Source organism: Podarcis gaigeae (assembly GCF_964106915.1).
Source record: "Podarcis gaigeae genome assembly, chromosome: 1".
NCBI lineage: Eukaryota > Metazoa > Chordata > Lepidosauria > Squamata > Lacertidae > Podarcis > Podarcis gaigeae.
This window is the reverse complement of record NC_139678.1, coordinates 114,651,241-114,678,889: the sequence shown is the minus strand read 5'-3', so window position 1 is coordinate 114,678,889 and position 27,649 is coordinate 114,651,241. Positions and strand designations below refer to the sequence as shown.

General features: G+C 42.3%; 1 protein-coding gene across 12 annotated transcripts in view; it reads right to left on the bottom strand.

Moving 5' to 3' along the window:
* The window catches only part of PDE11A (phosphodiesterase 11A), a 154,768-nt gene that overhangs the window by 8,046 nt on the left and 119,073 nt on the right, over positions 1-27,649 (bottom strand). For 8 of the 12 annotated variants that reach the window (XM_083706742.1, XM_083706738.1, XM_083706747.1 and 5 more), the window contains 5 exons: positions 26,474-26,574; positions 21,619-21,696; positions 18,354-18,417; positions 13,562-13,636; positions 10,301-10,384 (listed from right to left, as the gene is read on the bottom strand). In XM_083706742.1, the coding sequence (XP_083562868.1) occupies positions 10,301-10,384; positions 13,562-13,636; positions 18,354-18,417; positions 21,619-21,696; positions 26,474-26,574 (402 nt within the window). Of the gene's footprint in view, positions 1-10,300; positions 10,385-13,561; positions 13,637-18,353; positions 18,418-21,618; positions 21,713-26,473; positions 26,575-27,649 lie in introns of those variants that run through there. The other 4 variants (XM_083706743.1, XR_014557104.1, XM_083706744.1 and 1 more) reach the window with 4 other exon arrangements.

Sequence of the window (27,649 nt, the reverse complement as noted above, 5' to 3'; positions counted from 1 at the left end):
AACCACTGAGCTATTAAGTACTCCTTCATTGTTGTTCCCTGGCAACAGGGATTCAAAGGCATAACTATCATGGCTGCTGATAGAGATATCCTTCATGCATTTGTCTAATTCCCTTTTAATGCCATCCCATCGGTGGCCATTACTACACATTGTCAAGCCAATTCCACAAATAAAGTAGTACTTTATTTTGATTGGAGCCTACTGCCAGTCAATTTCTGCCTTATGTATAAATTCATACCTCTTGTTCTCAAAACCATACACGTTCTTATATTTGCAGTGTTCATTTGCAAACTATTTTACAAAGCCCCGTGCTTGCCCTTGCAATTCTGTGAAGTGGGTCACAATATAATATAATATAATATAATATAATATAATATAATATAATATAATATAATATAATAATATAATGATATGATATGATATGATATGATATGATATGATAATATAATATAATATAATATAATATAATATAATATAATATAATATAATATAATATAATATAATATAATATAATATAATATAATATAATATAATATATTCCAGGGCAGTATTACTTCTAATAAGCAGATGGGGGCTGTGACTGAGACACAGTGCTTTTCTCTAGGTTGCCATCCCTGGGACAAAGATGGGACTTGAACATAATTCTTGTGGGTCCAAGCTGTTAACTTGGGGAATTGTTTGGGCTTTCACATTTCTCCTTCCCTGAGGGGAGGCAGTGGCCACTGGGAGATCTGTCATTTGTATCAAAAGCAACATTTAGAATCATAGGTCAAATACACACCATAGATGGAATTGAGCATTGCGCTATTACGAACATTGTATCCGTGTAAGCAGAACAATTCCCCTCTCCTCTCTCACCTGTGTGCTGTTCTGGGGGGTTCTCCTTTAAAGCCATTTACTTGCACTCCTGCCAACCTAGCAGTTCGAAAGCACGTCAAAGTGCAAGTAGATAAATAGGTATCGCTCCGGCGGGAAGGTAAACGGCGTTTCCGTGTGCTGCTCTGGTTCTCCAGAAGCAGCTTAGTCATGCTGGCCACATGACCCGGAAGATGTACGCCGGCTCCCTCGGCCAATAAAGAGAGATGAGTGCCACAACCCCAGAGTCGGTCACGACTGGACCTTTTACCTTTACTTGTACTCCCTGCCCACTTCAGAAAACTCAGAGCTAGAGCATCCCTAATAGATGTCTGACCAGCCTCTGCTTGAAAACGTCCAATGAGAGACAGGCCAATACTACCTAAACAATTGGTTCCATTTCTGAACTGCTCTTACTGTGAAACAGTTTTTCCTGGTGCTCAACCAAAATATTCCCTCCTGCAACTTAAGCCCAACTAGTCCTACCTTCTTCTGAGGCAGCAGAGGGGAAATCTGTGTGCATCGTAATTTTAAAGCACAGCACATGACCTCCCCTCAAATAATCCTGGGAATTGTAGTTTACACCTCACAAGAGTTCCTATTCCCAACATCTTTTAACAAAACAGAACCCTTAAGATTCTTTGACGGGAAATCATATGCTGTAAATGAGCTTGTTTCCCCCCTGTTCTAAGTAGCAAGCCCTTCGGATATTTGAATGATGTTATCACGTTCCTTCTCAGTCTTCTCTAGCTTAAGTACACCCTTCAATCTGTCATCATAGGACTTGCTTACAAAACTTCAGACGATCTTCATTGGCCTCCTCTGGATCCCATTCCAATTTGTCTGCATAAATGTATAGCACTCAGAACTGGACACAGTATTCCAGATGAGATCTTACTAATGCAGAATAAAGTATTACATCCTGCAATTTAAGAGCTATTTTACCCAACAATGTTAGACACCTGTAACTTAAGAGCTTTATAAATCAAGCATCTCTCCTTGCCCCCTAAAACCAGTTCCAAACTGGTTCAGACAACAGTGTGTCACCCAGTGAATTACAAGCAGAACTTTCTGCTGCAATGTAGATTTTTCTTCAGGGCTCCCATCCAAATATTGACCAGTTCTGACTCGCCTGTTTAATTCATGAGCTTTGACAAGATAACAGCACACAGTCGTCTTTCTGCAGATCTAACACTTGTAAAGTGTGTATGTGCAATAAGAACATATAAATTCTCTTTTATTACTGAGCAGAATATCAGAAAGCTACAAGCCACCACAGTCACACTGCTCAGTAACCCACTGGGTTCTAATTAATCATTTTTACTGAGGCAATTGAAAGAGATCCTGGTGACTAGAGGAACTCAAAGGGGGCAAAAGGTGTGAGCATGTGAAACTCCTGCAGAGGTTAATAGAGTCAAAACTGGACTGCGGCATGTCTTTTGCTGACTAGGTTATTCTATAGAATAAATGGGGAATCATTTCACCTCCTAAGGACCCTGGAACTTTCTCAGTTCAGATAAATTATGACCTTTTTTTTAAGGGCCACTGTAAGGATGGAAGTTACAAGAAATCTGGGGCTGCCACGAAAAAACGTAAGTTCTATGTACAGTTACCCCCTTTTGCTCTGTGTAGCTCTCTCTCTCTCTCTGCATGTAGTACAAAAGAAGGTTGGAGACTATCCGCAAAACAAAAAAATGAGCAAGTGCTTCTATATCACTATGAAAAAGAGAAAAAAGCAACCTGGTTACCTATAATGGTTATGGGAATGAGATCCAAAAATGTGCCAGAATTAAAGCAAGCAAATTTCCTGTTGCTGAAAGTTAAATCACTTAGAGCACAGAGATGGGAGCTTCTACTGAAATATGTACCCAGGTCATGAGGTGCCATGTTTGTGAGTCAAATATTTTGTTGCTCCATAATAACTTCATTAAGGGACACGGGTGGTGCTGTGGGTTAAACCACAGAGCCTAGAACTTGCCAATCAGAAGTTCGGCGGTTCGAATCCCCACGATGGGGTGAGCTCCCGTTGCTCGGTCCCTGCTCCTGCCAACCTAGTAGTTTGAAAGCACGTTAAAGTGCAAGTATATAAATAGGTACCTCTCCGGCGGGAAGGTAAACGGTGTTTCCGTGCGCTGTGAGATGAGTGCCGCAACCCCAGAGTCGGTCACGACTGGACCGAATGGTCAGGGGTCCCTTTACCTTAATAACTTCATTAAAATTGAGGATCTGGTCTATAATCTCTTCTGCAAAGAGTGGCTGCTTCAGATTAATGCATAGGCAGCAATCCTTAAAACATTCTTACAGAAGTAGCCCTAGCAAAGATAGCTTGAGAATTGTAACCGTAGGCTTCCGTTTGCTCCTGCAATTCGCCATATCCAAAGAGAGTTGGCAAAACACGAGATGACTAACCATTTACTTTTGGCATTTCTTCCACACAGCAATCAATACTTGCTGCCTTGCTGTTAAACAGATTTTGAAAATCTCTTCAGTCCATATCAGTCTCTTTTCCTTAGTTAGTTCTTTAGATTTACCCTCAGCTGGGAATTTGCCAGCCAGATGTAAGCTGTGATTCCGGTTTGTTCAACACTTACTGCAAGCATTCAATCCATCATCATTTCTAGCCCTTTTCTGAGGCAATAGAGTTTGCTCTTTGTCTTTCTTGAAAACTGAGTAGCTGTTAAATTATCCATTAATCTTCTTTCAGATTTGCTCCAAGTTTTGTTTTGTTTTAAAACGGAGGGTTTACTTCATTGGCCATCTTTTCAAACACATTTTCCAGCTTCTCAGTCTGTCTCCTCGGGTTCTAAATAGGCACCTTGCCCTCTCTGTTCATTTCTACATATCGCTCAGCTAATTGTCACCTCTTACTCGCCTTTTCACTAAATGAAAACATTTACTCGCCTTTTCACTAAATGAAAACATCCCAATTGAAAACATCCCTTTTGTCAACCTATTATTCCAACCTATACAGTCGTACCTTGGATCTCAAACGCCTTGGCTCCCGAACCATCAAAACCCGGAAGTGAGTGTTCCAGTTTGCGAACATTCTTTGGAACCCGAACGTCCAACATGGGCTTCTGCAGCTTCCAATTGGCTGCAGGAGCTTCCTGCAGCCAATCAGAAGCCACGCTTTGGTTTCCGAACGTTTTGGAAGTTGAACGGACTTCCGGAACGGATTCTGTTAGACATCCAAGGTACGACTGTATTATGCTTTAGAGCTGAAGTCATTATCCAGCAGTTTTGTCCTGTGCCCCATACCTGCCATGCAATATTTCCACTCTGCTGAAAGAGAAAAGAACATCAAACTTAATGAAACAAAACAAATCCATCATGGGGGTGGGGTGGGAAACTTATAGTCTCAGCAACTATTAGGCTCACCAGATTCAAAACCAACTTTCAAATCCACTGTTCAATTACAGAGAAACATAACAAACTTTCTCTTATAACCCTGTAACCCTCTCGGGAGGGTTTGCTTTGATTGGTATTAAAGAAATCTCGAAGTAATCAAGGTTGCCCCAGATCTAGTCAGGCATGGTTGCCTCCTTTTGAAGTTCCACCCCCTATTTCGGTTGGCATCACTTCCAGGAGATAGAGAAATCTTGATGCCACTGTTCACAAATAGTTCCTGGAGGTGCACGCATTTTCCAGGCCAGTGGGAACTGCTTATGAAAGTATGTGAAAAGTGGATTATCAAGAGTTCCATTTGTAGTGCTTAAGCTTTGTATCTTGTGGCAATGGCCTCTTTCACATCCTGTTTGCTAAGGAATGCTGCTCCTCCAGCTTCTTCAGATACTGAACAACTGGCACAAGTGATTGTGGAGGGCACAGAAGTGCAATCAGCATCCAAAGCAAAATGTATTCACTGCACTACGTTGCCTACTGCCCGTTTGGTTCACAGCAGTACATTTACCACCCCCCAGCATTTTGCTTTTCATTCAGCATATTGTGCATAAATTAAAGGACTTGTTACAACTGCAGCGTTCCGTTGGCATCACCCAACAGAGTCATTTAATTACAGGGTCACACATAATCTATTGCTTAATGATGACAAGCTAGAGAGGACATCAAAACGTTTTTGCTAGCAGCTGAGGCCATTATGCATGCCCTTTTGTTTGTGTTCCAAGTGTATCGTATTTGATAAAGAATGTTTCCGAGGACTTTCATTTTCCTTCTGTGTTGTGATGTACGAAGCACTGAGAAGACATATAGTGACAAATGCAACCTGACCCTGGAGGGTTGAGATGAAGCAATGTCAATTCCTTTACCCTTTGTACTGCATTCACAGGGATTTAAGAAGGCTCTTTCAAATCCTTGAAAGGAGCATCCCATCTGGAATTCCAAAAAGAGAACAGAGCACTTACAGAAGCAAAGATGCTCTGGATGTCTCCCACAAAAACACATCCTGCTCGCATTCTTACTCAGACAGGGGCAGAGTGCTTGGCCTCCGACCTCTGTATCCTTCCATCTCATGGGGTTGCCGTCTCTGCTTAACAACGCAGAATGGTAATAGGTTGGGATTCTTTTTGGCCTCTTTTGTTATCTGCTATTTCTCATAAGAAGACCCCTGTCCCTTGTGTGTGAAGCACTTCGTTATAACTGAATTGTAGAGAAAATCAGAACAGCTATAAAAATGCCCCTTTGTGCAAACAAACAGACTGCTTTGATTTGAGTCGTTTTGGGCCAAACAGACACACTTGATTTGCTGCAGAGAAGCAGTGGGTTTGGACAAGGTGCTTGCTCCTTTCCCCCTGCAAACCTACCACCACCACTGCAATTCTTGCCACATTCTGGGTTCAACGTATGCTTACCTCATCACAGGGACAACTGACTGGGCACAAAGTTGTAGAGGAAAGAAACAGAGAGCGAGGAAGGTTAAGCTAAGCACCTCTTCCACCCACTTGCCCTCTGCATGCTGTGGCCTTCCCTGTTGCTTTGCAGCTGTTTGGCAATAACCCAGGTTCTCAGACTTGGATTGATCCCTGAGTGACTGATTTGGCCCTTTCCTTACTGCACTGATTTGGCATCTTCTGTTCAAGGCAGATCACAAAGACACACAAATACCCACATTTTAGACACTCATCACTTTAAGCATAAAAACAATGACCACATTTCCTCCAAAGTCTTACAAAGCAGGAGCTGATCCTATCCAACAGAAAAAAGCAAAGACTTTTTAGCAAATGAAGGTAACGGCAAGACAAAACAAGCTGCGAATAAACTAGTTAAGTATAGGGACTATAGTTCCCACGTATATTCCATGTGTGACATTTTGAACTGTAACATACTGGAGCACATTGAAATTAATGCTTCTCTTCCAGCTGCATGCATTTTCCAGTTCTGTAAGAAAATCCTTGTTACCAAATGATGAATTTGAAACCATATTTGTTTGGTAAGTGACTTGCACAAATAGAAGGACTGCTAACTGATGTTATTTCACAAACTGCGAAGAGTTTTGTGATACCTTAAAGACTTAACACATTTATTATGGTATAACATTTTATGGACTTGAGTTCAATTCATCAGATGCATGTAGTGTTATTCTGAGATGGCAGGTTTATATCTATACAAGTAGAAGGAGGAAACGAAAGCCGTGCAAAGGGAAAATTAAATGCAAAAAACCCGAGTGACAACATATGTAAAATAATTACTGCAACAAACTAGCATAGCTAACCCTTCAAGAAATTATTTCAGTTTTAGCTGTCTTGGTTTTGTGTAACACAATCTTAAGCAGGGGTCAGCAGACTTTTTTTGGAGGGGGCTGGTTCACCACCCCCCAGACCTAGTGGCGGGCGAGACTGCACATGCCTGCAGGCCTTAATTTGCTGACCCCTGATCTTAACATAGTTACTAGTCAGAAGTAAGTTCAACTTAATTCAATGGATTTGTTTCCAAGCAAGTGTGCCTAAATCTACTGCTTTGTCCTAGTCATTTGTTTTTAAAGGACAACACATTCTGAAAGCCGTATGTAGCAGAAATATACCCCACATTTGTATCGCCACAAAAAAAGGGGTATGAGAAAAGAGAGGCTGGCCAGGAACAATGCAGGATTAGGAACAACAACTAATCAAGTGATGTATAAAATAATAAAGTAATGTGTGTAGGTGATCAACTACTTTAAAAAAATAACCATACATCCCTATACCATTGTGCTACTTTACAACATGAAGCTGGAATCATCAGATTGTGCATCATCAGTCAAGCAAAATATGCAGGGATGACATCAGGATTTGAGGTAAGTTTTACAACAGATTACAGAGAGGGAGAGCACAACATACAGCTGTTCTCTTAATGGGATGTGCAGACAAACAGACTGGGATGATTTTGGGGGAGTACAGTGGGGGAAGCCCCGTTCTGCTAGCAGGAGCCTTCGCACTGGCTCCCACTTGTGGAACTCCTTAGTTGCATGTGGCTCATTGTACCCTGAATGCATGTTTGCTTGTTTTTAATAGTGACTGTGAGCAAGCCTGAGCAGCACTGGGACTGCAACGGGTGGGGGGGGGGCACGGTTTAACCTGGCCTTCCCCTATCTTGGGTCCCCATATGTTGTTGAACTACAACTCCCATCATCCCTGCCCATGCATGAGTTGGGCCCTGTTGTAGTCCAACCCTTCCCTTGCTATGGTCCTGATGTAAATCTCCCCTCAAGCTGCTACTTTGAACTAATGGCAGCACCAATGGGAGCTTCCTTTCTGATGCAAATAGAAGCTAGAGAAGTTGTTCACCAGGACCATGGCAGCAGGAAAATAATTAAACTCTCCCGGTCTACCTTTTGTAGTCCCTATGGTGCTCAGGTTCCCCCACAGCTGCTAGTAACATTTTTAAACACACACACACACACACACACACACACACACACACACACAAAATCTATCATAATATTTTGTGTGTGGCCTTGCTACATTTGTTGTAATATGTGGTGTCACTAATAGTGTCAAAGATGAGGCATAATAGATAATAAGCACTCTAGAAACTGAGGAAGGAATGGCCCAGAAAACAGAACAGCAGAGAAAGCTGTTCTCTGACAGTAAATGCCTTTATACTGTCAGCAGGCATGTACGTATCCAAGCATTTAGCTGCAAATGGCAGAGAGGGAGGAAAAGAAAGAAGGAGCCCAGATTTTGCACAAGCACAACATGCTATGCTACCATATCTATTACATTCTGTGTTTAGACAAGTTATTACCATTAAAAGCAGGATTTGTGTGGAGGAGGGAAGAATCCCAGAACTGGAGATGTCTAGATCATGATGTCCTAACTTAGGCTTCTTAACCATGCATAAATGGGATTTACAGTGCCTCTATGCATCATTGATGCAATGGCTGCCCTGGAAATTAAGACTCAGCTTTATATTCCAGGGAGCATCTCACTCAGTGTGAGACTGTGACATCTAGTTCTCTGTTTACCCCTAAGGCTGGTATGGCATTAACTTCAAGTTCTGACAATGGAAAGAAAGAAAGAGGGGGGGGAGAGAGAGAGAGAGAGAAGGAAGAGGAGAGAAGAGGAGAGAGAGAGAAGGCAGGAAAGAAAGAAAGAAAGAGAGAGAGAGAGAGAGAGAGAGAGAGAGAGAGAGAGAGAAGCTGAGCAACAGATTAATAGTTGTGCAGCATGAATCAAAGGCCATGGGGGAAGAGAGTTAGGATTCAGTTGTGCCTCTGTTGCCCAGATAACTCCTGCAAGTTTGGAGCTAAGTGGTGCTCTTAGTGTTCCTATTCAGCCCTCTCACACAGCCCTCCTGAGATGCTTTTCTTGCCCGTCCTGCTTACAAATTCTGGCTCTAACAAATCAGTTCTTCTGGTTTAATAGACAATGGTTTTCTTGATTGACCAGTTCCTAAATTTCCCTCCTCCTAACTTCTTCTTGAACTTATCTAAAATGTGACATTTTAAACAATATGTTTATTACAACTTCATTCAGTGCCTAATTGTATTTTGATCTGAAGCTACCAATTATAATTGCATTAAACTTATAAGAATGAGCCATACGTTATACAGCCAAGTGAGCTGAACATCAAGTCAACAGGGTGCAGTGAGGGTCTGCATGGGGAGGGTCTCAATAGTGAAGGACTTCCATAGGAACCACTGAAAAATCTATGTGTATGTGTGTGTGTGTCCGCCATCCAAACCAAACATGTCTGAAAGTCACATTATGCATATAAATGGGTGCCTGCAGCGGGGGCTTTGTGTTTCCTGCTTTAAACAGCAGCTCTTCTGTGATGCATTTGAGAACCAGGGCCGTCTCAAGCATATCCGGCACCGTGGTGCAAAGCCCCCCCCCCCCCCAGTTTCCCAGAGATTTTTAGGGAGGACGATGCTGCCGGTGGGGCTGGAGGAGGCAGGCAGCAACTGGAGGACAGCTCCTCCGGTGGGGAAGAGGCGGAGGCCGGATGTGGCGCCTCCCGGCTCAGCTGGCCACTTCGTGCCGCGGTGGCCATGGCAGACGGAGGCTCCGGGCGCAGTGCTGCTTCGGCGTGGCTTGGTGGCAAGTTGATGCCAGGAGGTGCCACGTCCAGCCTTCGCCTCTTCTCTAGCACCCTCCAGAACTTGGCGCCCTGGTGCCTTGTGCCACTAGCCTCTATGGGTAAGACGCCCCTGTTGAGAACTGTCTGAGATACAGTGGTGCCTCGCAAGACGAAAAAACGTGCAAGACGAAAGGGTTTTTTGTTTTTTGCGTCGTTCCGCAAGACGAATTTCCCTATGGGCTTGCTTCGCAAGACGAAACATCTTGCGAGTTCTTGCGAGTTTGTTTCCTTTTTCTTAAAGCCGCTAAGCCGTTAATAGAGCTGCTAATAGCTGTGCTTCGCAAGATGAAAAAACCGCAAGACGAAGAGACTCGCGGAACGGATTAATTTCGTCTTGCGAGGCACCACTGTACTCACCAAGTTTCAGCAGCAATTCTCTAATTTTGAACAAACGAAGTACCCAAACCCTGCAACCTTTGTACCAGAGCTAAAATGTGCAAAAGGTTTAAAGCATTAAATGTGCAGACGAGGGAGACTGGGGTGGGTGGGTGGGTTACTTGGCGTGAGTGTAGCCGGGGTGTGTGCAGGTGAGGGCAGCTGCCTCCCCTAAATCAAGTAAATAAATAAAAATACTTAACTAACTGACCAACTGCATCACAGGTAACTTAGTTCTGCCCCACCCAACATAATACTTCCCCCCCCCCCCAATAAATCCTGGCTATGCCCATGTTACTTGGCTATTTTATTTCTCTTCCTTACTGACAGAGGATAGAGATTTGGGCCTCATTAGGCACACATTTATTTTACTACATTAGAAATGCCTCGGCTTCTTTTCCTGCCCTGTAGAATGAGTGAGCCCAGGACAGACCTCATGAAGATTGAAAGATTGAAACCTCCTGCAAAGCTGTTACGTAACATCTCCCTTCTCCCTTCTGCAGAGAGGCAGGGCCAGCCAGCCTCCCACCTCTGCAGCAGCGGTATGTAAAATTACCTGATAGAGAGGCGTGCAGATGCTATCAATCCACTCCAGCTGCAATCGAGGCAGTTCATCTTTCCTGTTCCGATCAAAAATAGCCTGAATTGAAAGAGCGGGAGGGAATGAGAGGTTGAAAGTGGAGGGATATGTCATGCTTTATTACTCTGCAGTATTTTACAGATGTTGCTTCATATCCCAATGCTTTGGATCCAGGATCAAATTGGTACAAACTGAATGCTTTTGAAAACCATAATCAATCTTTATGCACACTTTCCTATCTTTTGTCTACGATGGAAAGCAAACCATTTATTCTCCGGCCCTGTTTACAGCATATGTAAGTTTAATTTATTTGACTGTTATACCATGTAATTCCTTAACATCAAACAAATCTACCATATTGTTGGCAGCATTCATGTTGCAGGTGGAAGAGAGGAGGAGGAGGGCAATGATAAAGACATGCAACTGTCCCTGACTTCTCTTCATTCTCTTGGGAGGAAGATGTGCAGTGCAAGTCTATACATGTCACTGAATTCAAGGGGCCTTGCTTCCCGTTAGAGACGGGGGAGAAATTCTGTTTGGTTCACTACCTAATTTGCACTTTCTGGAATACTACACTGCAAAATTTCGAGGAATTTCACACTCCGCGAAATTTTGCAGTGCACTTTTCCAGGCAAAAAGAGCATTTATTATGGCAAATGGTGCGTTAAAATGCATGTAAATAGCGAAAAGAACATGAAAATATCCATTTTATTATGGGAAATGGCATGCAAAAATCTATATATTAGGAAAAAATGCTTAAATCTAAACTTAAAGATTGGAAAAATGAGAAACCAAGAGAAACTGAAATTGAGAGAGAGGTCCATCAGTACTCCCAAGTAAGTGAGTTTAGGACGGAAGCTTCAGTGAATGATCAGCATGGGCTGCATTTCTTGGAAAATGTGTTGTTATGGAACAGAGAATCTATTTAGAAAACAAACTATTTCCTCTTTCTTTGTTTTGTTCATTGGGAATGTTTCTTCTGGGCCCAGGCCTTCTGGGTGAGTGTAGAAAAATCAGCAGCAAAGGCCAAATTGGAAATAATGAGCAGGAGGGCTATAGCTTATTTAGTGTTCTTTGTTTGTTTTTCATTCCTAATAATGTAGTTTTATGTGTAATTTGTCCTGCGCTTAGCCACAACTGAGAGATGCATCATACATACTACATGTTCTCTTCCTGTCATTGTTACCACTATCAGTAATATTCATTATTTATGAACCACTTCAAAGTTTTAGGCACTATAAAAAACCAAACAACTAAGACATGTCCTGTTTGCAGGCTTATAGACTAATGAGAAAAACACCCAGTCAACCCCTGGAAAAAAATAACTTGAAATGGGCTGATAATTTTTTGTAAGGGACCCTATTTATTATGCAACTCAACTCGGCTTTCTCTCAAGACCCAAGCAAATTATTAATTAATCAATGACTCAAATTATAATATCCCCTAGGAGCCCAGGGTGGCCAAAACAAAGGAAAGGGCTCCCTGTCCTGTGAGGATAGCAACTGACTCCTCCCCCTAGTGTGCACATCAGCTCTTCAGTTCCATTTGCTTTTGTCTTGATTTGCACATGGGAATCACCAGTTCAGGTGCAGTACAGAAGACCTTGGATGTGGCTTCTGTTACCGTTCATCCTACTGGAAGAGACACTGCCTTATGTCTTGGCACCAGTGTAAACAATCTACAGAACTCAGTGGCAGAACACATTCTGGCAGAGGTGGCGCATCTTGTCTTGCCACTTGAGGCAAAACAGGAAGTGTTGCCCGGCCCTTCAGCTTGCCTGCATTGCCCAGCTTATTGCCTCCGCTGCCCATTTCAGGAGAGATTTCAGGTGAGATCTTGGCCAAAATTGCCAATATCTCGGTTGAAATTGGCACCAATGCTGGCAGGGCACCACAGGGTGACATCTCGGGGGTTTCTGCTGCCTGAGGCAGTGGCCTCACCCTGTCTAATAGCTGTGCCAGCCCTGCTTCCTGGACTGGACCTACTCCAGATGGCAAGTGGGGCTGCATCTGTCAATGTTTATTCACTGGAAACTCCTCCCTGTTATAGTACATGTCAAAGAGAAGAGTGAACCAGGTGTGAATCAGTGGGCTAATAATGTTGGTCATTTTAGTCAATGATCAGTTCAAAATAGGCTACTTGTGGGGAAAACAAGAGTTGCTGGCCAACACTATATTATAATACCTTTGCGTGCTCAAGAAGTGTTCATTTCAGGAAAGATGCACCACATAAAAACGGACAGAAAAAACATAAAGCCAATCTTGAAATTGTGCTTGCGCATAGAAATATCTCTGGTTATTTCTGGTTCAACTTCTGTGCCTTAGGAAGTTTGACTCATTGATGTCAAATGAATTCACAAGATAAAACTGAGGACTAAATAAATTTATATTGCCTGGAAACGTAGTCTAATCTGTTCTTATCTTTCCCAGTTATCCATTTGTATTTTTATGGAAACCAGGTAGGTGCTACTTGACAAAATAACTATTTTCTTTCTTCTTCTTTTTAAAAAAACAACTAGCGATTTGTTATTCAAGAATACAGTAAGCACAATCAGGGTCCCTATTTTTGTTTTCGCTTTAAAGAGTTTAGTTCCTTTTTGGACTCTTTTTTACACTTTGTGGTTTTAATTGTTACATACCGTATATGCTCGAGTATAAGCCGACTTTTTCAGCAGATTTTTTATGCTGAAAAAGCCCCCCATAGCTTATACCCGAGTGAGGCGGGTGGCGGCAGGACGAGCGGCCCAAAAGGAGCCCTTTCTCGCCACTGGTCCCGCTGCCTCCCGCCTGGGCAGGCACAGGAGTCGCAGTTGGGAGAGGCGCTGCACTATGCTGTGCCTCTCCCAATTGCTGCTCCTATGCCTGCTTTTGTGAGCTGCAGAGGCGGCGGCAGAGGGACAAGCGGCTCCTTCCTCCTCCACCACCTTTGCCGCTGTCGGCGGCGGAGGAACGAGCAGCCCGAAAGCAGCCCTTTTGGGCTGCTTGTTCTTCCTCTGCTTGCCACCACCAGGTTTGTGGTGTGGTGAACGGGCTTATATTCGAGTCAATAAGTTTCCCCAGTTTTTTGTGCTAAAATTAGGTGCCTCGGCTTATACTCAAGTATACATGGTACTTGTGTGTCTTTTCACATTTGTATTTTAACATCTACATTCTTTAAAAAAACAACAGCAACACAAACAAATTTCTTACAGTAGGTTCTCATTTTTACAATGAACTCTAAAATGAGTGGTGAACTTACAGAAGGAGTGAGTTTGAGCTCAGATCTCTCTCTGTCTCCTTGTTCAAAGAACTCGCTTGTTACCAGTTCGGCAACCTAAAACAAATAGCAAATAATCAGTTAGGATTCATATTATTTGTTAACAAATTTCCTGACTGAAACCCTGATTAACGAGCAGAAGAATACGCCCAATTTTAAATATATGGTCGCCTGCAGTCTTTGCTGACTCAGAGCTGAAGTATTTGAATACAGTGGTACTTTGGTTGACAAACAAATTGGCTCCCAGATGCAACTGTTTCGGTTTGCGAACGTTTTTTGGAAGCCGAACATCCGACACGGCTTCCGCTTGAGTGCAGGAAGCTCCTGCAGCCAATTGGAAGCTGTGCCTTGCTTTTCGAATGGTTTCAGGCATCGAATGGACTTCCAGAACAGATTAAGTTTGAGAATCAAGGTACCACTGTAGTCTAAAAGTTACTCATCACTAACCAATAAGTACCAACAGAATAGGCACCCAAATAATTTCAAGGTTGTTGGGATTATATACCAGGTACAGAAGTTTTGGGTGGAACTGGCACACCCATGTACCAGGGAAATCTGGCTGTTAACTCTAGCTTCTCTGCTTATTGTTTCAACTGTGTACATTTCCGATCCATTTAACTTCTGAAATACAGGTGTCACTTCTGTCTTCTGCTCTGAACCACTTAAAACTACCATTTGCATGGACTGAATGGATTGGAGCTAGTCTTCTTTAACTTCATTCGGAGAATGAGAATTTAAATGGGAATGCAAAAGTTGGCACTACTTACAGGTGCCGCACAATACCCATTCTGCATTTGTAAGAACCTGACTGTGTGGCAGCACCTGAACTTGGGAACTCCCTGCCCATTGAGATCAAGCAGGCACTTTCACTGTACAGTGGTACCTCAGGTTAAGAACTTAATTCATTCTGGAGGTCCATTCTTAACCTGAAACTGTTCTTAACCTGAAGAACCACTTTAGCTAATGGGGCCTCCTGCCGCCGCTACGCAATTTCTGTTCTCAACCTGAAGCAAAGTTCTTAACCTGAGGTACTAATTCTGGGTTAGTGGAGTCTGTAACCTGAAGTGTCTGTAACCCAAGGTACCACTGTACTCTTTTCGGATGCCTGCTAAAAACGTTAAGACAAACCTACCAGGTGCTTAGAAAGTTGAGGCAATTTCAATCTGTTTTAGTATTTGAACTTTTTTAGGTTTTAAAGAATGGTTGTGGGTTTCTTGATTTTATTTTATCATTTTGTAAACCGCTTTGAGGTTTGTTTGTCAGTTTGTTTACAATCAAGCTGTGTATAAATTTTATGGAATAAAATAAATAAATGGCACCAAGCTCAAACTGGACAAATAAATGTCCTTTTGAAAACATGTGTTGATAACCTGGCAGCGGCGGAATATAAGCTTAGCCACTGAACTCAAAACTAAGTGTTTCCTTTTTATACCACTGCCATGTGATGTGTGAATGGAGTCACTTCAAAGATAAGCCCCTCGTGAAACTTTTTTTTCCGGGGGGGTGTGTGTGTGTGTTTTGGGGGAATCATAGCTCAGGGGGAAAGCATGTTCTTTCCATGCAAAAGTTCCCAGATTCAACCCCCAGCATCTTCAGGCAGAACTAGTTAAAACTGCTCTCTGAAATCCCAGAAAGCTGTTGCCAGTCAGAGCAGGCAATACTGAGGGTTGGTCTAGAGCAGGGGTGTCAAACTCAAATTCATCGGGGGCCGCATCAGCAGTTTGGTCACCCTCATGCGCTCAATATAAAAACAAGTGGAGGTTTCCTGAATGCATGTAAAGTGGAGGTTTCCTGTGTAGAACGGCCGGCGCCGCTAGAGGGCAGACGTTCTCTGGCTTTTAGGCTGCCGTGCATGCGCTGAAGAGGCGGCTTTCTTTTGTCAAAAAAAAAAAAAAAGGCGAGAATAAAAGGTGAAGGCTGGCGGCCGGAGGCGGCTACACGGGCCACATGACGAGGTCTGGTGGGCCGGATTTGGCCCGCGGGCCTTGTGTTTGACACCCGTGGTCTAGAGGTATAAGGCAGCTTCCAAGATTTCCATGCTGCCGCCAGACAGCTGCTTTGGAATGATACTGAGACAAACCATAACACCGGTCTTGAAAGACCTACATTGGCTCCCAGTACGTTTCCGAGCACAATTCAAAGTGTTGGTGTTGACCTTTAAAGCCCTAAACGGCCTCGGCCCAGTATACCTGTAGGAGCGTCTCCATCCCCATCGTTCTGCCCGGACGCTGAGGTCCAGCACCGAGGGCCTTCTGGCGATTCCCTCATTGCGAGAAGCAATGCTACAGGGAACCAGGCAGAGGTCCTTCTTGGGAGTGGCGCCTGCCCTGTGGAACGCCCTCCCATCAGATGTCAAAGAGATAAGATGTCTTCTGAATGTCTGATAATTGTTTAAGGCAGCCCTGTCCGGGAAATTTTTAATGTGTGACATCTTAGTGTATTTTTGGTCTTTGTGGAAGCTGACCAGAATGGCTGGGGAACAAATAATAAATTATTATTATTATTATTATTATTATTGGAAGGTCTGGCTCACATGGAGACCTCGTGGCCCACAACAAGGTGTCATTGTTCAAGGGAAGCACCATGCAGTGGTACTTGTAGATTTAAGCTCCTTTTGCATGGCAGCCACATTGTGAGAAGTAACCTGTAAAACAGCTTCGTTTAAATAAAATAAATGTAGCCAGTATTTTTATATATATATATATATATATCTCCTACTTCAGAGTCAGCTACATATATCTTGGTTGTACATGAACATCTAATTATAAGAAGAGATTAAGAATGTTTCGACACTTTTGTAATGTTTTATCTACTTCATTGATTTAATTTGCCTTCAGAAAGAGTTAGGTTATAAATCTAATTGAAATAAAGCTAAGGATACATATGAGTAACTTCTGGAAATATGCAGTGTTCTTCTGCAAAGTTAATCCTAATTGGATTTTCAGGTTGTGTTTCTACAGCAATATGCTTTTAAAGAAACAAAAAACAAAACCCGAATGTAGTATCATTTCACAAAAAAAATAATAATGTAAAGATGCAGACAGTAAGGGACGCTGGTATAAACAGGCCCCTTGGCTATCGATGTTCTCTCTGTTGCTAATGTGTGACTACACAATTGCACACTATGTGTTGAAAATCGTATTGGAGATCATATACTATCTGAAATGACAAGTAGCATAATTTAATGGTTTTCTAGCTTATACGATCTGTACTATCCGAAGCCATCATCCTAGGGAGAACACATTGCCTAATGGTCAGCAATCAGGTTCTTCCCCCTTGCCAGGTGTCCCCCACCCTTTTTTTACAACATGTGGGCTGAGTACATACACCATACATTTAAATCACATTTCTGGAAACTGTAGTTTATCCCTTAGGTAAAAGTAAAGGGACCCCTGATCATTAGGGTCCAGTTGCGAACGACTCTGGGGTTGCGGTGCTCATCTCGCTTTATTGGCCGAGGGAGCCGGCGTACAGCTTCCGGGTCATGTGGCCAGCATGACTAAGCCGCTTCTGGCGAACCAGAGCAGCGCACAGAAACGCTGTTTACCTTCCTGCCAGGGAGGTACCTATTTATCTACTTGCACTTTGACGTGCTTTCGAACTGCTAGGTGGGCAGGAGCAGGGACCGAGCAACGGGAGCTCACCCTGTCGCGGGGATTCAAACCGCTGACCTTCTGATCAGCAAGCCCTAGGCTCTTTGGTTTAGACCACAGCGCCACCCGCATCCCTCTAGTTTATCCCTTACAGAGCTACAATTCTCAGCACAAACTACAGTTCTCAGGACTCTCAGGGTGCTTTGAATGTATAACATGTATGGAGTTAAATCTGTTTATAAGAATGCCAACGTTAATGAAAAAGGAAATACAGTAAATACAATCCTGGAAAATGGGTATTTAAAAATGGGTTCTTTTTCAAAGACATTGGGTATTATTCAAAAAAGTTTTACTAATAATCAACACACTCAAATTAATGCACATGACTACAGTATGTTAGGTCAATTAATTGCAATGGGTGTACTCTGAGTTTAAATGTCACTCAGTGCTATATTCTGGAGAGAGAGAACACGACACTCCTGGGCAGGCAGTAGGTATTTCTCCTCTGTGATATCAACCATTTGACATTATTATCAATTAGCTATATATCAATGAGGATTTTAGATGGCATCGATTAAATTACTAGTCTCTTTTAGAGTTGGAAGCTAATCAAATTATAAAGAGGAGTGAAGGGATGCCCTGCAAATGAATACATGGAACCTTTTACAAACGTTTGCTCAGGACCAAATGTTCTTTTTAAATCTATTTTTGTATTTAAAAATATAAAACATATTGCCAACTGTGTGTAAAGCTTTCTAGGTATCTATTCCCCTAAACAGTCCACACTTTTGAAGCTCTCCTCCAATGATCCATACTTAGCATTTTGCCTTCAACATTTTGTGGTAAGAAGGTGGTTCAGGATCTGTTGAACAAAATAGGAAGACGTTCCCTCTTACATTCCTGTGATTTTATATGCAGTGGAAGAGTTAATCTTGTGGCTCTGATGATGGAATCAGAGGTGTTCTTCAGACACCTTAGAAAGACTTAGTGCTATCAAATAAACATGAACAACGAAAGCATTGGGCAACAGAACCATGCCCAGCAGAAAATCTGTGTTATTTTAAAACACAGCAACACTGCTGCAAATTGATTGCATATTTGGCCCCTTCTATGTCAGGTTCCTGGCAAAACAGTTGCATCAGTACCTCCTCTTCCTTGCCCTGCTATTAATCATGACTTGCCTGTCTTGAAATCTCCCACGGTTTGGTCGCAGCTCCAAGGTCACAGGCTGTCATTAGCATTGATCTGAAAAACAGAAATGAACAATACAAGCTGAACAAACCTTTTGTTACTTTCCTAAACAAATGCGCCTCAGCTACATAACTTGTTTTAAACAGTCAGAATTAGCAACTTCTTCCCTTAGAGAAGGGACGGCACAGCTCTGAATCTCAACAGTCAGCGCCGTTTTTAATGCCATTAGATATAGCAGAGCTAATGCATTATAGATCATCAGATAATGAATTTTCAATGCTATCCATTGAGTGCTACAAAAGAAACATGTATCACCACGGACTAACTACTAATTTTGCTGCACTTTGACTAATAAAGTAATATTTATAATATACAGGGCAGCTGGGGTTCTGCCATGATGTAAGAAAAGGAGTTATTACACAATAAATACAGATTGGGCTAATCTATTTGCCTACTTATAAGTGACTACTGTGGTAAGAGAAAAGCTATAACCATGAGAGGCATTCCAGACATTGTTTAAGCAGTTTCTACGGTTCATCTGCAATAAAAACCCCAAGATTTACAGTAAGGACTACACTGTTTCACTGTAGTTTAATACCTGGCTACAATTATGTTTTATAAGTGTTGGGAGAAAGAAACTATTCAGCTGGAGAAAGCATTTATGTACAGTACATGATGCAGATAAAACTATGAGGAAGCTCAGATGAAGAACAAGGACAGTGGAAATAAAAGAAGTGGCATATATACTGCCCCGGCTCTAAAATTGGGAATGAGTGAAATGATATGGAAAAACAGGAAATGACCCGTGCCTCCGCTAAAACACAAGGATCATTCCCATCACATGAATAGCTCCATTCATAAACGGCATGTGTGCATACAGGAGAAAGCTCACGGGATGTTTCTTTGCTCTTTCACAAAAGTTTCTTGGTGGATGTAGAGTGGTGGGTCTGATGGGGCGGATGTAGGGAGGAGAGTTGTGTGCATGTGTGTGCAACAGGCATTGTGGGTGGCGCAAGACCTGCCTGACACAACAGCTACATAACGCCACTGGAGAACATCAGGGCTGTCCTTTCAGCTATACAGTGGTACTTCCGGTTGCGGACGGGATCCGTTCCAGAGCTAGGGTGGGATCCCGAGGTTTCCACAACTGGAGGGACCGCTTCTGCACATGCGCACGTGGCGGTGGAGTGCTTCTGCGCATGTGGCAAAACCCAGAAAAATACGTTTGCTGCATACGTATCCTGAAGGATACATAACTGGAGGTAAACGTTAAGTTGAGGTACCACTGTACAAAGGACTTGAGACACACACACACACAGAGAGAGAGAGAGAGAGAGAGAGAGAGAAAGAGAGAGAGAGAGAGGAAAGAGAAAATGGGTGGCCCACTCGCTGATGCCCCTGGCAGTGCTCATTTCTGGCTTCATCCCTTCCCAGTACCCCGGAGCGAATGGAATTCTCTACTAAAAAAACCCAGGTTGCCCACCTGCAGCTTAGCTAAATGTTAATTGCTAATACCTGTAACAAAAGAGCTGCTTTGAATGGCAGCAATTTTGGGCAACAACTAGATGGGCAAGGAAGGAATGCTTAACTCATCTGTCTCCCACCCCCCTTTTTACTGCAGCTCCCCACCTATGCCACTGCCCCCCCCCCATGGAGTGCAGCTTTGCGAAGGTAAAGAATGTGTCTAGAATGCTATGGGGGTGGAATGAGAGGGAACCGCAGCAGAAAAACAAGGGGTGGGAAAAGATTAAAGTGCCCACTCTACTCTGCTGCTGGAAAGGGGCAAATTGGCAGATCCTGGTTTCTCTCAGTTTCTCATTTTTCCAATCTTCATTTTAACACCATTTTGATTTATTTTTTTAAGTCTTCATGACTTTACCAGCATTTTAGTGAGAATTTATCTTAATATAATGTTTTAATGTAATTTTCCCTAATATAATGCAGTTTTGCAATGCCATTTCCCCTAACACAACACATTTTAATGTATTACTTTCACCAATGTATGCATTTATGGACACTTTACTTAGCATATGAATTTTAGCACACATTACTGGGGCTGCAGAACTGTGTTGCAAAATTCAACGAAGTGTGAATTTTCAAGGAGAGCTGTGATTCGGTTTGCATATTGCTTCAAGACGTACACATTTCTGTAAATCTCTCTTTAAAGGTGAAATGAAATGAATTTCTCCTGCTGCTACTCAACTTAAAAAGCTGTCACCCTGAAGCAGCTTTTGTGCAACAAAAATGGCCATGCAACAACATCTTGGGCAGACCCTAGTTTGATTTCCAAGAGCTTGTTAATGTTATGCTGCTATATATATGGTATATATATTCATAATGTTCTGGTTGCTCGTCCCAGGGTAAGTCTGTTGTGTGACATAGTCATTCTGTGGGCTGAGGAATGCATCATATTTACCAGGGAGAGTCATTCTGCAACAGACAGTAAATAGCTGGATTTTCCTTGACTTTTGAATGGGAGAAACCAAACAGCATGCAAGGTAAGTGGCAGACCTCCCCTGCTCCAGCTAAGGATCTTATAAACGTGAAAGCAGTGTGTGAGATGGAACAATAGAAGCAGGTTTTGCTACAGTGAGACAGATAAATTGCAGCCTGAGAAAGATGGAGAGTAGGTATGCTTCAAGCTAAAAAGAAGAAAAAACTGTGGTTGTTGGTTTCCTTACTGGGCATCTGACACAAGGCAGTAGATTTGCTGCTTTTAGGGTTGCTATGCTTTCTGCCACTACCTATATCCGATTTGTATATTTGTAAATAAACCCAAATATTACAAAAACGTCACAAGCCTGCTGTCATCTATCCTTCCAAAGGAAACCAAAGCTGGGTAGGCACAGTCCCCAGAAAATCTAATCACTCAGAGGAGGAAAGTATAACAGTACTTGTACAAAAATTGTGTACCACAGTAATCATGGAAATCGTATTAAGAGTCTCCACACTCTTGCTCAGGGACATCTGGCAGAGGTTAAAGACTCAGTGTGATGACAGCAATCTCCATGGTGATTTAGGCATTACATCCAGGCGAGGGATCGCTAGTCTTGGAGAGACCCTTTTAGCAATAGCTGTGCAGATCCCAAGCCAGGGACCAGTGTAGGTGGCCACTCTAAACAGCGTCGCTGGCTAGCTCTAAACTTCCAGACGCCTGCAAAGAATATGGTCCTCCGTTGCTGCGGATAGTCTAGTTTCCCACAACAATCTTGATAAACAAATGTGCTGCATACCCAACCCAGATGCCTCACTTACCGAAATATCTCCCGCTGGCTCTTAACATTCCAGTTGTAGTCACCTTTGTTGACAAGTTCAAAAAACTCAGTCCTCCTCCTACAACAAAATGTATCAGTGGAAGGAAACAAGAACATTTATAAGACGTTGTTGTAATGCTTTCAATGGAATTTTGTGTGAGAACATTGTGCTTCACGAACCAGTAAGGTTCTTCAGAAACCACTGAATTGGCCCTCTCCTCTTATTCCCATCAGTGCAGGTAGCAAAAGACCTGGGGAAAAGCTTTCCTCTGCTCCAGCATAGTAAAAAAACTGTACAGTCATACAGCTTAGTTCTCAAACATTTTGGCTCCCAAATGCCGTAAACCTGGAAGTGACTGTTCCGGTTTGTGAACTAATTTTGGAAGCTGATCGTCCAATGGGGCTTCCGATTGGCTGCAGAAGTTTCTTGCAGCAAATCATAAGCCAAACTTTTGAAAGTCAAACTGACTTCTGAAACGGATTCCGTTCGACTTCCAACGTACAACTGTAGTTGCAGGATGAGTTCTTACAGCAGTTCATCAATTTCATAGTCTCCTGATTGTACACTAGCAACAAGGATGTAATTATGGAACATTATTACTCTGAAGAATTAAGTATATTTAATAAATGTTCATGTTTTAGAAATACTTGCCAAAGTATATAATCTTCCCTGGCCCTCAGTCAAGTGCTGTACAATCACAGACAATCAGAGCCCTGCCCAGCTATAAATCTCACTGAATGGTGTTGGGCCAGTCATTATCTCTCAACCTAACCTCCCCACAGGGCTGATGAGGATAAAACAGCATAGCCCTATGTGTCTCTCTCTCACTGAGCTTCTTGGATAGATGGTGGGATACAAAATAAATGATAAATAAGTATATAATTATGAAAATTCTTGGCATGTGACTTTCTTTTTCACACCAAAGTGTCTTAAAACATTCGGTGGCAGCTCTAATACAGAGATTTTATATTTCTATGAAGAAACACAAACTTTGAGTGAATATATTTTTTTTATACAAACAATGCCTATAGAAACCAAAATGCAGGTACTTTCCTATGAAATGAAATGAGAATATCATATTGATGGGGGAAAAGTCAGTTCACAATAGAGCTATATAACCAAAAGCAGCCAAGAGGGTATTAAAGGTAATTTAAACTTTGGAAGAAGATATGTAGCTTGCAATATACCGTATTTTTCGTCCCATAGGGCGCACCTAGTTTTTTTGGGGGGAAATAAAGGGGGAAAAATTATTCCCCCCCCCCCCAACGCGGGGCTGGGACAGGGGAAGCCCGAGCTTTCCCCGACCCCAGCCCCCAGAACAGGCTGCTATCCGCAAGCCGTGGGAGAGCTGCGCGAAGCTCGAAGCCTGGGGCGTGCTGAGTTCCATGGCTTGCGGATAGCTTCCTAAAGCCTGCATTCGCCCCATAGGACGCACACACACTTTCCCCTTCATTTTTGGAGGGGGAGAAGTGCATCCTATAGGGCGAAAAATACGGTAAATCCTCTGCATTATTTGATGCGAATTCTGGAGCTTGCATTGAGAATCACCACACAATACAGAGGATTTGCATGGTAAATATTACATGTTGCAGCCATTACGTGTATTCTTGGAAGCCTTGACATTGGGGCAGTATCATATAAACCAGCTCTCAGGCTTCCTCAGCTAAAGGCAGATGACCTGAGAAGCACAAGGAAAGTTGGCTTATTTAGTTTCTTGCATTTTTATATCTCACCCTTGTTCCATCATGGAACCCAAAGCAAACACCCATTCAAGGGTTAATCCAAACCTGCTTAGCTTTGGGGTAGCCTCATGTACTTCCGACCATAAGCTGGGACCAGTTCTATCATAGTGATAGGCATCAACGGAATGACTTTGGGACAACACAATGGGTTAAGCCATGTAACTTACTGAAAGACAGTATACAGACAGGATCTGAAATCTTGATATTCCATTAACTGTGCTTGGCATAGGGTCTTTTCACATTTGGAATAGTTTGGCTGCCACTATCCCATGCTGCTCGCAATTACAATTTCTACCCTTAAGTCTATAATGGTGGTTATATATATCAAAATGGGGTTGATGCCACCAGTATGGACCATTACAAAAGGCAAATGACCTTCTAAGGTCAATCATTAAAAGGAGACAAAAGAACAATCTGTGTTTTTTAAAAAAATGATCAAACTTTCTGTTTATTTAATATAGTCTGCTAATGAAGACTGAAGTAATATTTTTTCTCCTTTGCACATTTTGTTTTGTACATCCTATCAAAAGTTCATCCTGTTCATTTCTCTCATGCAGATTCATAGCATGATGGTCTAACAGCCCCTCTGGGAATGAGTACTGCAGTGATGACAATTTTAACAGCCCAGACTAGCTGGGCACATAGGCTTTAAATCAATCTTATCCGTAGCTGTTCCCATGCAACGCCGCATTGCGTCAGCGCTGCACAAGGTGTTTTTGAGAGTGGCTCCTTGTTTTATTTAACTAAGAAGAAGGCAACTGCAACTTAAAACACATTTTTCTCCTTCTTGAGGAAACAAGTAACACATTTGAAAATCCAATTTCCCTCATTGTTCAGAATCCCTTGAGCAATGTGTAACAAATTAAAAGAGTAAATAAGATCTTCAGCTGCAATCAAAACATGACCTTCCTGCGCCCATCTTAAACAACTCGTTTTTTAACATCATAAAGGTAAGACAGGTTTCACAAGCATTAGCTTTAGCTAGGAGTGTGGCAGAACACTGGATGCCTTTGTAGCACCTTTCTTACGCCTGAATGTCAAAGAAACGAATGAAGAAAACCATCAAAGGGGGATTTTAGTATTGCGGCAGCTGGGCTCCTGAATTAGATGCACCACTCACAGCTAGCCACATTCAGATTTATTCATTTCAACCATTTATATACTGCTCGACACCTTAGTCTCCAAGCAGTGCACAGTAAGGATAAAAAGATACACTAAAGATAAAATCAGTTAAAATGAAAATTACTTTAAAATGCTTGCTGAAATTATTATTATTATTATTATTATTATTATTATTATTATTATTATTAGCTCTTCACTAGGTGCCAGAAGTTCAACAGATCATCCTGCCTCCCACAGAGAGTGACCACCAAGCAGATGACTCCAGAAAGCCCACAAACAGGGTTTGTAGGGAAATTACCCTTTGCCACTGTCGGCTCTCTAGGAGCTGATAATCAGTGCCACGGCATCTCTGAATCAGTGTTAGAAACCCAGATCTATTAAGCACGGCACCAAACAGCTCCTTGAACTAGAGCTGCCATTTTTGGGCCAGGCAGCTCAAAAGTCGCATTTTTCAATACCACTTTTTGGTTCCTGAAATTCATTCCAATTGTGCAGATAAAATATGTAATGAATAGAATTCTACAGGATGTGTTGCTAGTGTGTGAAAACAGTCAAGATCCAAGGATCCCCAAGGTACGCACCTCCAGATGGTGGAGAAGTCAGGTGCCATCCTGGCACCTGGGCACCTTCACTTGGTTGCACCTGGCAAATTTTCGAACGCTGCTCTGAATATGGGGGATTCATTTAGCTGATGTGCCCAATAGCTTACCGATAGACCTGTCCTTGAATTTGTCTAATACCCCCTTTTTAAAGTCATCTAAACTTGTGGCCATCACTAAGCCTGATTCACACCACCTGAACATCACCTTGCAGCCCCCAGCTACAGCTGCTAGTTCTGTTTCTTTTCCTGTGTCTTTTAACAACATGCACAGCAGGCCAAAATTCAGCAGCTGAACGTTTTCTCAGCAAGGAGATATTGTACTGGGAAAAGCTTCACCCGGTATCAGTATGTAACATCCTTGAACAGCCGCTGGGGCTGTGGTACTCCACTGCTAACATCTGCCCCGTGACTTCCCTTACATTTTTCTGCTGGCAGGCAGGTCTGCAATCGGTGCCAGATACCACCATTTGCATTCCCCACAATGCCCCTCACATCAGCATTGAGCTGATTTAGCATCTGCCATTTTCCCTGCTACCAACGCCCAAAGCAACATTCCTACTAAGGGTACTTTGTTGTCTACCTACAGGAGCGTAAGACTAAATCCATTTATTCCAATGAGTTTACTCCAAGTATGACTAATGTTGGGTATCACTCAATTTTATGTTTGAACAAAATCACATCCAGTGAGACCACACATTCTTCTGATCCAGGGATGTGACTCTGTTCAAACACATTGGCTGATATCCAACCTGAATCACACCTGCAGTGCAACCAAGGAACTTATTCCCATTCACTTTAGTGGATCTATTCTGCCTATGACTTAGCTGGATATGACCCACTGATGCCAATCTACAAATTCAGATTTTAAAAATCCTGTGGGATTGGTTCCATTCTTAGAGTAGACCCACTGAAATCAATGGGACTTAACTTGAGTAATGGTTGATTTGGGTCCCATTTATTTCAGTGGGTACACTCTAAACATGTGTTAAGGCTTTTATGGAGCTGTGCAACTTCATTACAGAGATGGGAAGTTACAAGCTTAGAAGATCCCCAATTAAAAGAGCAAAAAACAAACCCACATGGAAAAGAGAAAGGAGAAAACCTAGCTCCCACCAATGCAATTCTTCCATAAACAATGAAGTGGTTCTGTTTTAACTTTGTAAATTAAGTATATTGTACATTTAAACAACAGAAAACAGTTGCACATAACATACTGAAAACTTTCAGAAAACTAAAATGCACAAGCGCAAGAGTAAATACCTCAAATGATAATTAAATAGTAACTGCTGGTAATATGTGCCACATGCCCTCACTGGTATTTAAAAGGTCGTTAGGAACTGTAGCTCTTTCGGATTTCCATTTGTCAAATTCAGAAAATGCCAATACCTACTCAAAATAGAGAGTGAGGTCTGTTGCCAATATTGACTTCTTCAGAAGCTGCATAAGGTCACTGTAATCCTTGGAGGACAAGTTAGCAAAGATGTTGTGACCCTATAATGAAAGAGATAGCAAAGCTAAATAGCTTAGAATCAATAGACTGTTTTGAAAGGTTTTCCAATAGCTCCGCAATGTGTGTCATTATTACAGCAAATCTCTCTTTTTATTATGCATACTGAAATCATGACAAAAATATTTTCATCAGCCACTTCAATTAAGATGTTTTCCCAGATTTTTCTGCTAGACTGAAATTATGGGCAATTAAAAAAAAGGATTATGCACGTAAATGTAATATATGTAACTGATGAACGACATACCTCCTTTCCCCCTTTTTCTTTTTGCAAATGCCTTTGAGACTATACTTTAGAGAGGTCTACAGGCGACAACAGATTGTTGTTAGGCTGTTGGCCCAATGCTAAAGATGTGTACATAATTTCCAGTGGTTTCAGTGGATCTTAGTTTTCCCTCTTAAGTATGTAGGAATTACACTGCATATCTATTTCTAGGTTATTCTTCCCCTTTCTGAGGTATATGTGTGTACTTCTCTTTGCAGGCTTGCAGTTTATGTGTGAAAAGAACAGCCCAGAAATAAACCTCTGGCTGTCTGCCTCAGATTACCTATTAAAAGAAACTACTTGTGAATAAGAGCCCTAGCTTGCCAATTCAGGGAACATTGTGGGAAAGTTAGCACTACTTCAATGGGCTACCAAGTATATGGAGAAACCGGGGCTCTCAAAACCAAAGGAAATGTCATCCCCCCCCCCGAAAGGTAACACCGAGGACAAGGAAACCTGAAATCAAGGCACACATTGGTTTCCCACCCAGTTCTTTCTGTAAAACGAATGTAAATGCACATGGGGAGTATTATGTTTATTTTTAATCTTTTTAGGATGGACCTACTTGCTATTGCCAGGGTGTCCTGTGATTTACCAGTGAACACAGAATGGTCAAACACTGGCCCAGTTCACACATATTTCTAAGCCACAGTTAATGTTAACCATAGCTAGTAAACCACAGTTAATGTTGGCACATATGACAGATGATCACTTAAATATTGGTTCATTCCATCCCTCCAATAGAGGAAACACAACCCAGAAGAAACACAACCATTCTCCATTTGTGGACTTTG